The sequence below is a fragment of the Cyprinus carpio genome, chromosome B9 (genome assembly GCF_018340385.1).
Source record: "Cyprinus carpio isolate SPL01 chromosome B9, ASM1834038v1, whole genome shotgun sequence".
In the NCBI taxonomy this organism is placed as follows: Eukaryota; Metazoa; Chordata; class Actinopteri; order Cypriniformes; family Cyprinidae; genus Cyprinus; species Cyprinus carpio.
Window position 1 is genome coordinate 647,333 of NC_056605.1, and position 13,153 is coordinate 660,485.

The 13,153-nt window shown below is 39.6% G+C and overlaps 1 protein-coding gene across 2 annotated transcripts in view; it reads right to left on the bottom strand.

Annotated features, from left to right (window-relative positions):
- Positions 1–277: 277 nt before the first annotated feature.
- Positions 278–13,153, bottom strand: part of LOC109056926 (gastrula zinc finger protein XlCGF7.1-like) — a 24,472-nt gene continuing 11,596 nt past the window's right edge. The window contains exons 3-4 of one of the 2 annotated variants that reach the window (XR_006155531.1): positions 1,069–2,072; positions 278–800 (exon numbers count right to left, since the gene is read on the bottom strand). Coding sequence is in view for 1 of the 2 variants with exons in the window: in XM_042730559.1 (XP_042586493.1) it covers positions 1,456–2,072 (617 nt within the window). In the remaining variant the exon portion in view is untranslated. Of the gene's footprint in view, positions 2,073–13,153 lie in introns of both variants that reach the window. The other variant, XM_042730559.1, reaches the window with a different exon arrangement.

Sequence of the window (13,153 nt, forward strand, 5' to 3'; positions counted from 1 at the left end):
CATTTAGTTACATTGTGGCATTTTGCAGCAAGACAGAGATGTAATATTTTGATTCCAAGTTTGTTCCAAGTACAGTTGTGCTCAAAATTATTAATACCCTTGGTAAATATGATCAAAGAAGGCTGTGAAACTAAATTTGTTTTATTAATCCTCTTGATCTTTTATTTAAAAAATGTAACCTTTCTTTGGAGGATAAGAATTTAAAATGGAGGGAAAATCTCATTATGAAATAAATATTTTTCTCTAATACACATTGACCATAATGAATCTTACCCTTTATTCAATACTTTTTGTAACCTACTTTTCCCAATAAATTAAATTTAAATTTATGCATTTAGCAGACGCTTTTATCCAAAGCGACTTACAGTGCATTCAGGCTATAAATTTTTACCTATCATGTTGCTTGTTAACGCAACGCTCTACCACTTCAGCTACAGGAGCACTAGATAGAGCTCTGAGTTTTCTCCTGTAATGGCTGAGGAGATTGGAGAACACCTGATAAGAGATCAGAGATCATTCTTACATCCAGAATCTCTCCAGATTCTTCAGATTTACAGCTCCATGATGGTGCTTCTCCTCTTCAGTTTACCATACTCAGTTTCTATAGGGTTCAGCTCAGGGAACTAGGCTGGCCAGGGCAGAAGCAGATATCTAGCATGGACAGTCAGTTTTACATTTTTTATCTGTTGTTATTTGACAGAATCCTCTATGCTTTCAGGAATTTGGCCTTTGTGTTTCTCATATTTATATTCCTTTGAAACAGGAAGTCATGGCTGGATAATTTCATGTTCCTAGTCACCCTGGTGTTAAAAAAAAAAAAACTGTTAATGTTAAACCTTGTCACACTTCATTTCCAAAATAATCTTGAATAGCATTTCAGAAACACGTGTCCTCTCTCCAGTGTGAACTATGCAAATCTTCAGGTTTCCTTTGACTGCGAAACACTTTGCACAATGATGGCATATAAAATAGTTCAGCCCTGAGTGAAATCTCATGTGGGTTTCTTCACATGATTCCACACATATTTCATGTGAATCTTATGATTTTCTATTTGTGAGAAGCTCTTACCACAGGGTTCTCTCGAGTGTGTTGTTTTCTCATGTGAGCATAGAGGCTAACTTTATGACTGAAACTGTTTCCACACTGAGAACATTTACAGCATTTCTCTGCTGAATGAGTCTTCATGTGGTAATTGAGGCTTATCTTACGAATGAAACGCCTTCCACACTGATCACATTTGAAGGGTTTCTTTCCAGTGTGCCTGATCTTATGACACTTGAGGCTAAATTCTGTTGCGAGACTCTTTCCACAACGATCACATGTGTACAGCTGCTTTCCAGTGTGAATTCTCATGTGGTAATTACGGGTGTATAGATGTGTGAAACTCTTCCCACAATACTAGAAAAAGTAATCCCTCCATCCAGAACTAACACTCATACTTAAATTAATTTTTTTTCATGCAAGAAAACTCTTTCCACACTGTTCGCATGTATAAGGCTTCTCTCCAGTGTGAATGCTCATGTGGGAATGAAGGGTGTTTTTCTGTGTAAATCTCTTTCCGCACTGCTGACAGGTGTAAGGCTTCTCTCCAGTGTGAGTTCTCATGTGGCCTTGAAGGTGTACTTTCTGAGTGAAACCAGTTCCACACTGTTGGCAAGTAAATGGCTTCTCTCCCGAGTGAGTTCTCATGTGATTTTTAAGGTGTCCTTTTTGAGTGAAACCAGTTCCACACTGTTGGCAGGTGTAAGGCTTCTCTCCCGTGTGAGTTCTCATGTGCCTTTTGAGGGCTCCTCGTTGAGTGAAGCTCTTTCCACACTGTTGGCAGGGGAATGGTCTCTCTCCAGTGTGAACTCTCACGTGCATTTTAAGCTTTTCTTTTTCACCGAAATTCCTCCCACAATGATGGCAGGTAAAACGGCGGTTGGATTTGGTTTTCTGAGCTCTTTTTCGAATAGAAGTTGTTTTAGTTTGTGTTGCTTTTCCACCAGTTACGGAATCATGGTGTTTCTCGTACTGATCTGTCTGTTCCATTTCATTCGGATCTTTATTCTCCTCTTTCAGCACCAGCAGTTCTAAAGTGAAAAATGATAAATACAAGTTAACCACAGTTTAAAGCCACAAAGCAAAAGATGTGAAGACCAACATGAAAGCATTTAAGGCCGAAAAGTAAACAAACAAAGCAGCGCTTACTTGCCATTTTGAATATCAGTTTTGTTGATAACGTTCTTCATTTTAAGCGGCTTATGTTGAAAGGACAATATACTAAAAATAAAATAAGAAGAAAATACTAGTTATCAAACCCCCTATAACATGACCCAGGATAGTTGGTTTATCATAGACCAATCCTAAATATGTTATTTATGTCTACAATATTAGAAAAAAAAATGGTGTCTTCGCAACTATCCTCAGTTTGACAAAGAGACTGTATTTAATTTATGATTGAAGCCTTGTCTTAGCACAGAAACTGGGCTTATTTCAGTTACATCTCTCTCCTCTTGCTATTAAACCACAACATTTCCTTGGAGAGCTTGAGATTTATGTTTGCATTTGTGGACAAGCATCAGCATGATTTCCATCAGGCTGCTACCATTTTTTTGAGAAATCAAAAATGCATCTCACCATGCAATGTATTAGGTCTTCTAGTCTTCTTTTCTCCTTCTACATGTTTGTATTGATAAACATTTTGCTTAGTTGTTACGGTTAACACCAGTTTGATATTTTTAAGTGCCATATTTACTCAATTTCAAACTCTAGTATATAATTGCTGAATTAACAAAAAAAAAAAAAAAAAAAAAAAAAAAAAAAATCAACAAACTGATAATATATGAAAAATATAATTATTGCATCAATATTAAAAATAATCAACAAAGGCTTTATGACCAAGTGCTTTGACATATTTTTTAATTCTTACAACTATATTTCCCTAATGCAAATCCTGCATCTTGCGTTCTCACTTACTAACATGTAACAATGAGAAACTTCCTCAAAATAACAACTTAAAATCTTACAATAAAGAGAAAAATTGTTATAATAATGACTTTATTCTCATAATAAAAGTGTTTTTCATAAAAATGAAAATTCTTTATGTAATTATTACTTAAATGCATACATGTGGAAAGCATGTTGAGCAAATAGAGACTGATTTAGCATCTTAAGCCTTGCTCATCAGTTCACACAAGCAGTAGAGGTAAAAGAGACATAAACACAGAATCACTCGAGCAATGAAATGATAGAGATGCCTCAGAGGATTACAAGACCTTGTGAAGTGCCAAGTTGCGGAAGAACATATTTTGCATTGCCTTCTTTGTGATCCAACTACCTAATATCTGTCTCTACACCCCAGAGAGGAAAAAAATGTGGGAATTCATCCTTATATTGTGTCTTTTCTTCACATTTGTTCCTTCTCCTCCACTTCCTTCCCTTTACTCAGTTCCCTCTGAATGATTATATAAAAATATAATGTTATACATAAATGCGAGTGAATTAACAGAGTCATGTTTAGTATCATTTCAAATGTATCTTTTCCCTTGAAGTAGACTTAAAGGGGTTGGGTTGGGGGGGGGGCATATTTACACTGCTAAAGGGTTACTCCACCCCAAAATGAAAATTTAGTCATTAATCACTTACCCCAATGTCGTTCCAAACCTGTAAAAGCTTCGTTTATCTTTAACACAATTTAATATATTTGGGATGAAAACCGGGAGGCTTTAGTAAGTAAAACTATTAGAAGTAAAATACACTGTCAAGGTCCAGAAAAGTATAAAAGACATAGTCAGAATGTCTCTGTCTCTCCCCACACCCCCGTAGCAGCGCTGTGAAGATGCGCTGTTTTCTTTTAAACCAAAGCGTAAATATACGTAGAAAACGTATCCTTGTGGCGCGGCTGATACAGTATAGCATACGCCACCTGCGTACTGCTCAGATTCCCCCAAATGGCGCTATGGTGACGTGGGGAGAGAGGAATTGTTGAATAAAGTCTTTATTTTTGTTTTCTTTGTGTACAAAAATGATTCTAGTGGCTTCCATTTGGAGAATGTTTATCTTGGTCTGAAAACCTAAGGAAGAGTTGCAAAAGGCTCAGGGTGATTACGCTCCATACTAGCAGTGGAAAATAAAGGTGACCAAAAAATAACAATAAAAAAAATAAAATAACTATTGTGATATTTTTCTTACAGTTAAAAAAAAAAATCTTGAATATGAATTTTCAAATTGATAAACCAAGATTGTTTTGTCTATGCTGTTTTCAGATGCTTAAACAAAATCTAAACTAAACATTATTTGTATTGTGTCTGCCATCTTATAATCACAATACAATTTGTGCTTTGTTAAGTCTCCATTTTCAAATTCAGTCCTTTATTTTGAAGTTCACACAATAAGCATTGATGCTCTTTGATGTGGTATGACATTACTGTAGCTGCCAGAGTTCAAGCAGCAGCGCAGATTAAGTGCACACATGAGGTTCTTAAGGTTCACTTCGGACGGACCTCTATTTTTCTGAGGTGGGAATAATACAGGTTATGAATTGCCTTGTATTAACTCTTCTTTGGTGCTGCATTGATGTTGCACAATGCCAAGGAGAACTTGCCTCAATGGTCTCTCATCGCTCGTCAATGTCAAAATGTTTGAGATCAAATCAAATCAAAGTAGGCGGACATTATGCACACAGAAACTGCTGAGGCAACTGAGTGCAAATTCCAGTGCGATGCTTCAGTTAATGGTTAAAAATTGCAAGATAAACTACCAGTCAAAATTTTTGAACGGTAAGATTTTTAATGTTTTTTTTAAATAATTCTCGTTTACTAAGCTTTCATTTATTTGATCCAAAACACAAAAAAGCAGTAATACTGTGAACTTTTTTTACTATTTAAAATAACTGTTTTCTATTTGAATATATTTTAAAATGTAATATATTCCTGTTTGCCCTGTTTTTGGATTACAATGTTTGTTTTTGGATTATTTATAATAAATACTGCACTTGGATCATCCTGTTTATGAGTGTTCCATTACAGAATCAACCAGCCATCACAGATCCAGCAGCTAGGCTGGGCTTATTGGAGTGTGGACCATGGACATTTGTATTATTCCTCCTGCTTTGAAGGAGGAGCAAAACGCTCAGCTCCGGATGTTGGCGGATCTACATCAACAGGGGATGGAGATTGGAGATTTCGCTCAGACCTTTTGGAACCTTGTGGTAGGGATGGAACTTTGTGACTCTGATTTAAAGAAGTTTTTAATGATTGTTTAGACAACCCCATGCCTCCTCAGGAGATGGAGGGGCTTAAGATTCTTGACTTTTGGGGTCTCATTGATTATCTCTGTTACCGCAACTTGGTAATGTCTTGTCGGTCTGAGTCCCTTGCAGTGCTCCCGGGGATGCCTGAGCTCGCTCCAGATAGCTAATCATCAGTGTCTTAGTCTCACAAGCTAAGGTCAAGGAGTAGGGCAGCAAGGTCCACTCCAGTACTCCCGGAACCTGCTCCAGTCCTTAAATCTGTGCCAGAGCCTGCTCAAGTTTATGAGTCTGATCCGAGTCCGGTGGTCCTGGAGGACCCGACTCTGGTGGTCTCAAGTCCGGTGGTCCTGGACTGCCCGATCTTACTGCTGCTGCCATAATCAAGAAGATCATCTTGCCTTTCACCTCAGGGCTGTTCTGCTTGCATGGGCTGCTTGGGAGTCTACCCCAGAGCCTGTTCCATTTCAGGAGCTGTCAGAGTCCACTCTAGATCCTGCTCCAGTCCGGGAGCCTTCAGAATCCTCTCATGAACTCACTCCAGTCCAGAAGCCTTCAGAGTCCACTCCAGAGTCTGCTCCAGTCCGTGAGCCCTCAGAGTTCACCCCAGAACCCACTTCAGTCTGTGAGCCTTCAGAGTCCACTCATGAACTTACTCCAGTTCAGGAGTCTTCAGAGTCCACTCCAGAGTCTGCTCCAGTCCGTGAGCCCTCAGAGTAGAGGTCTTCACGGGTCCAAAAATTTGTGCCCGAACCCGAAAGAGACCCGTAATGTACTACACCAAACCGACCCAGACCCGTCTATTATTTCAAAAGCTGGACTCTGACCCGTGTAGATCCGAGAAATGCCTACCCGGACCCGACCTGGACCTAGGGCTGGACAATATATCGAACGATACGATCATGCGCATCTCGTCAGTAAAGCCGGTTCTATGATTAGCGGTAAATCCCCATCACCTGCTTTCAAATGGAGCTGCAGTTAATACACAGAGCCGTAGTTTACTGACAAGCTGTGTATTAACTGCAGCTCCATTTGAAAGCAGGTGATGGGGAAACACCAATAATCACTTTGTCCCAGGGATTATATTTATATAGCCCAAACTTTAAAATAATATAAAATAAAGCACCACCAGGACCCGTCTATTATTTGAAAGCTGGACCCGAACCCGCGGGCAAGACACAGACCCGACTGGACCCGATTGTCACATATTCCAACTTAAATTGCTATTATAAGTCAATAAACCTGTGGCGAAAAATACAACTTTTTGTCTTACCTAATTTAAGGAGCCGTAGTCTCTCTTCCTTGTACATGACTGCCTGTGATGCATTACAATCCTCCGACAAGAAAGTTATCCATGTTATTCCTCTCGTTATTCCAAGTCCAAGCTTAATCCACTCATTATTTCAGCTTCAAAAGTCCACTTGATGTCACGGTGACGGATGACAAATGCAGCTGTGCACATGTACATTCTGACTCGAGTTAACTCGCATAATAACTTCGACTGTTTGCCCTTTTGAACTATAATAACGACTGCTTGTTCAGTGCCATGGCCGCTGACGTTATTTATTTGCTATCATCTCTGTGCTCTCTGCTCTGCGTTGAGTCTGAATCTGACCACTAAAACTTTAAGATTAAACGGTTAATTTATATTATTATAAAAATGGGAGAAAATGTAAAGCGCGCTTTGGCGGTCAAAGACATTGTGTGCCTCACTGGTTGCCATAGAAACATGACACGCGCTTGAGACTGCACATGCATGCTCGCTGGATCAACCTAAAATATGCTTTTTAACGCAATTTGAGCGTCATAGAAAACATTCATGTGACAGTTCACCTCAGATTTTGTTGCTGATTTGAAATATATTAAATATGAGTGTTTCAAGTCTGCAAGCATCATTACCGTGCGTGCACTTGCATTAACTCTGAGTCTGCGCGCTCTGTTTCTAACGGCAGAGAGAGAGAGAGAGAGAATCGCTTTTTTCTCTCACACTTTTCTTTTCCTAATTTTACAAGTTGCAAAAAACACAAGCAGTGTCTGATCACAGCCGAGTGTTCTCCGAGTCCAATGACTCCGATTGCACGGGTATTACACACAATGTTAAACAGACCCGGGACCTGAAGTAATAGATTCGGACCCGACCCGGACCCGGCAGATCATTTAAAATATAGACCCAAACCCGTACGGGTCCCGGGTCAGGTCCTGGGTCGAACCTCCACTTCTACAAGCCTTCGAGCACCACCTCAGAGTCCACTCCAGAACCCGCTCCAGTCTGTGTACCTTCAGAATCCAGGAGTCCAGAGACGGTATAAGTCATTATAATCACCTTTTGCACGCATAACATTGCCACTGATCACATATGACTACAGAACATCAACCAGACATTTTAGCCAATGTTCCAAGTTGGCCACCTGAGATTCTCTACACGACGGATGAGAACAATGGCAATGAGAGGGCTCCTCCGATGGCGACAAAACAGATAAGACACAGGGAATCGTGCTGGGGTTCGCAACAGACTGAGGACCAGAGCACACAGTCCACCTTTACCCAGTATCCTGCTAGCCAACGTCCAGTCGCTTGAGAACAAGATGGATGATCTCAGAGCCAGGATAAATTTCCAATTGGACATAAGGGACTGCAACATAATCTGCTCATCAGAAACATGGCTAACCCTCTCAGTACCGGACTGACAGCTTCTCTGTTCTTCAGATGGACAGGACTGCAAAAGCCAGCAAAACCAGAGGTGGCGGGGTCTGTTTCATGGTTAACAACAAATGGTGTGACCCCAGTTACATCACCACTCTGTCGCATTCCTGTTCGCCACATCTGGAGCATCTAATGATCATGTGCCGCCCATTCTATTTGCCTCATGAGTTTACAGCAGTCATCGCCATGGTTGTTTACATTTCACCTCAAGCGGACATGTAGATAGCCCTGTCTAAACTTCATGATGTGCTTAGTGTCTGCTTAAACAACCACCCAAATGCTGCAATCATTGTGAGTGGGGACTTTAATAAAGCCAGTCTTAGACATGTAATGCCAAACTTTTACCAGCACATTTCCTGTCCAAACAAAGGGGGGAATACATTGGACCATTGTTATTCTTAATTCAGGAATGGCTATAAAGCTAGCTCACTACCAGCTTTTGGAAAATCTGACCATACTGCCATCTTCCTCATACTGGAATATAAACAACTCAACTCAAACTTTATTTATAAAGCACTTTCAACACAATGACTGGAAACAAAGTGCTGTACAAAGAAAGAAAAAAATAATATAAAAACAAATGGAAAATAATAATAGTAAATTAAAAGGAAAAATAAAAATAAGTAAATAATAGTTACAACAAATATCATACACAGCAAAATAGAAAACAAATTAGTTTAAAGTGCACTTTGAAAAACACCCAAAGTTCTAATAGATGTAGAAGGGCATTCCAGAGCCTAGGAGCTGCCACAGAGAAAGCATGATCCCCTCTACATTTTTGACGAGATCGCGTAACCATTAGGAGTAGTTGATCATTTAAGCGTAGAGATCTGCTGGATTGACAAACACTAATTAAACAACTAACATAGTCAGGTGATAGACCATGCACAGCCTTATAAACATTAGGCATGGGCCGGTATGAGATTTTGACGGTATGATAACCTAAACAACCCTCTACATTGCGAGTAAATCACTCACATATGCGACTAAATCTTCATTCTGGCGACTAAATGATGTCTAATATTAGCCAATGGCTAATAAATTCTTCAATTTTACTCACCAGTGTGTTAGTTGGAGGCTGTGACGAGAGCTGTGGGAACGGCGCAAGGCCGGTGGAGTGATTGGGAAATGAGCGACACCTGCTCCACTCACCGGTCTCGAGTCCCACGGAGGAGATCGGAAGGATACAAAAGAGGAGCGACGACAGTGAAGGACGAGAGAGGACGAGGCCTGCGTTTTATTTTTTGTTTGGTTTTTGTTTGTGCGCAGCAGTCGCCCGTGAGGGACTGTCGCGCTGTTTTGGGTTTATTTTGTAATTAAAGTTTTATTGGAATGTGCGCCGGTTCCCGCCTCCTTCTTCCCGTGATTGTGAAGTTTTTATATTGTTACACTGGTGCCGAAACCCGGGAGGAAGGAAGCGGGAACCGGCGGACATTCAAATAAAACTTTAATACCCAAATAAACATTAAAATAGCGTGACAGCCCCTCACGGATGACTGCCGCGCACAAACAAAAACCAAACACAAAATAAAGCCCAGGCCTGGTCCTCTCTCGTCCTTCACTGTCGTCGCTCCTCTTTTGTATCCTCCCAATCTCCTCCGTGGGACTCGAGAGTGGAGCAGGTGTCGCTCATTTCTTAATCACTCCACCAGCCTCGCTCCATTCCCATGGCTCTCGGCCCCGCCCCACTCGTCACAGAGGCTAAGTATAAGTTTAGCACAGATATATTTTCACTCGCGAAGACTCTGATGGAGCGCTTAAGAGTTTCACTCTCCGTCAGGCGATCTGTGCTTTTTTTCAGTTCATCTCAATGGATGCGCAGCGCACCTGTATTTAATGTACCGTAAACTCTAGTGTGAAGGTGCACAAATCGCCGTCGCTTTCTCTCACACACACGCAGAGACAAAGAGAGAGAGAGAGAACTGATGCGCTACATTTAAACAATATTCTTTGTTGTATTTTCCTGTCAAAATAACAGCATTCCTATGGAAGTCTTCAGCTTTTATGAACAGCCGGGTTTTCTGGTAGTGGGTGGAGTTAATGCGCAAACGGCAATCTCATTGGCTGGCGCTCACCTATTATCGTATTTGATTTCAGCAAATCAGTTCAAGCGAATGCACAGAACCGGATTAATATTCACGAATCCAGCAGCTCATTAATCCTTAGTAATCCTTAGTGTGTTTTATAGTTCTTATTATTAGAATTCGTATCAATATTTTTGTTAGTTTTTCCCCAATTGTTTTTTTTTTTAGAGAAACACTGAATGACCAAAAAAGCACATAACCTTTTTGACACATAACATGAACCATAAAATGTTCAGTTAAAATGACTAATATGCATTCTAACATGGTTATCAAGGTTACTTCTAATTACTAAAGTTCTATTATTAAATAATACTTGCTTATTATCAAGCTTGACTGATAATATGATAATAGTGTACTTTCAGATATTTAAAAAACTGTGCCATTTTACAAATATATATATATCAGTCTGGCGAGTAAACTAAAATATTTACTAGCCAATGGCGATTTAATTGCCAAGGTGTCCGTAGAGGGTTGCTTAAGCAAAAATATCACGGTTTCACGGTATTGTTGTTACAGCTCAGAAATGTGTTATTTTTAAATGACTGGGTAAAAAAAATTATAATAATTCCCGCTGGACACAATATATTTTGTTTCTGAGTAACATACAGAATATTAGAAACAGTAGAATTAGTTTATTTTTTTCTTTGATTTGTTTCCTAAAAATAAAAAATAAAGACTGACATCTTTATTTAACCTAAATCTGTAATTACAGTTATTTAATTTTGGTTATATAATTTATATACATATCATTTATATCATTTCATATCATTTAGTTACATAATAATAATCATACACATAATTTGATTGAATAATAACCCAATTTGAAACAAAAACAGAATGTTCTGACAAGCTTTGTGAAATTATACCACGTACACTTTTCAGAAGACAGTCAGCACTCCTCAGAAACACATTCATATAAACCCCCAAATCAATATTGAGGATTTTCTTCCAGTAGTTTGTGCATCATGAACAGTGAGTGATTTGCCTGCTAGTTTTTTTCTCTGTGCGTCCGTCTTTAGCGTCTCTGGTCTGTGTTAACGGGCATTAACAGACTTCATATTTTCACATAAATGACATTTTGGTAATGATTGCATTGCAACGCAGTTTGTGCAAGTCCAGAACAGAGAGTTGCAACAAGGCAAAAAATGGCCAGCTGCTGATTGCGTAAAGGTCAAAGTATACTTCGTCCATCCACGCACCGTCAGCATTACGTTATTTTCATCATCAAGAGGTCTCCCGGACAGCTGCGCACCCCATGGTACTGCACATGTGTCGAGCTCATCGGTCCGCGCTCATCTGCAGTTGTGTGCATCCTACACACACGTGACTGACTGCTCGCTCGCACCAACAGGAGGAGGAGGGGTCAGTGTTACTCTCTACACTGCACTCAGCCTAAGGGATTCCTACTCTTTCAGTCATTGAGGAGAATTGGAATACCACAGGCACGGTATAATGGAAAGTATTAGTGGTTTTGAAACCGTGACATTTTCAAACCACGGTATACCTTGAAACCGGTAATCGGCCCATGCCTAATACACATACAACAATGCTTTGAAATTAATTCTGTATCATATAGGGAACCATTGCAGTTTGATTAACACTGGAGTAATATGCTCTCTCCCCTTTGTACCTGTTAAAAGTCTGGCAGCTGAGTTCTGAACAAGCTGCAAACGAGAGAGAAAGAGAGCTGATTCCAACCCAGATACAACACATTACAATAGTCCAAATGAGATGAGAGAAAAGTATGAACAAGGGGCATTAATTTGTCGGTCAAATTTGAGCTCAGAGTCAAAGAGAGAAGCAGTAGAAGAAGAGTAATCACCTAAAGTGACTGAAAATGTCCTTATCCTTCAGATAAAAAAAAAAGAATCATTTTATGGCTAAGCCCTGAACACCAACATGATTCTTGGTGACATGGTGCTAAGTCATAGAAAAACATGATAAAAAGCAGACTCTGTACTGTGGCTAAGATCTAGCTAAAGTAGAACACCACAACTCCCAGAGTCAATGCCTCTTAAGATATCATTGAAGACCCTCAAAAAAGCAGACTCTGTACTGTGGCCTGCTCTAAAACCTGATTGGAATCTATCCAAGATATTATTCCTCTTAAAAAAAAAAATAATTTAAATGCTCCAACAATCATTTTCCAAAAACTTCGCAAAAAATACCAACTTTAAAATGATCCAAAAAATACTCATTTAAAAAGGATCCAAAAACAACATCATGCAAAGAAACTACCAAATAGACAAAATACTTTAAAGATGCCATGTGTCATGTCTGGCAAAAAAATCAAGTCATACTCCACATTCCATACACCCGGAATGGGGCGGTGCCGCACCAATAAAGTGAATTAGATTACACTCTAGAGTCAACAAACGAAACAGCATTAGTCTCTATGCTCGCCCTACCTACCACAACCACCCCTAGAGCCATAGCCGAAGCCTAAGAGGTGCGCTTTTGCCTCCAGAGGAGCGTTGGGTGAAGACAAGTGATTTTGAAACATGACATCTTCAAACTACTCCCCTTCACCTTTACCAGTGAATATGTTCATATTCGTTTTGTTCCTCAATACATTTTTAGGTTGTATATACACATTATTTGACTTAAATTAATTTGACAGACGGCATTCTGTCAACATCGGCTGAGTCAACATCAGACAGCTGATGTTGACCGTAAGCTGGGCCAGCCAATAAGCGTAACCAGAGCTGCCAACTCTCAAAGTTATTCACCGTGAGGCCTACGCAATTGACTCTTTTCACACGCCATGCCATGACCTAATTTTTCACGCATCAGAAACCACAAACAAAGAGGACACTTATACCAACAGACTAGACAGAGCAGGTTATTATGATATAAAAAAAAAAAATAACAGATTCTGTCAATTTATGACGCATTCAAACAATACCGCTTTTGGCACTTGTAAAATGTTAACGGCAGATCCCTAGCGACGTTAACCGACATTCTTACTATAGTAAAAAAAACACGAACACTGTTGGAAAGATACAGTAGGCTAAATGACCAAAATATTCCTCATACATAATATCGACAATCAGTGTTTTTTTTTTTTATCACAACGTTGCAGGTCATTAGGCTGATAGGACTTTCGTATGTTTACAGCATAGGGGTGATTTTTTTA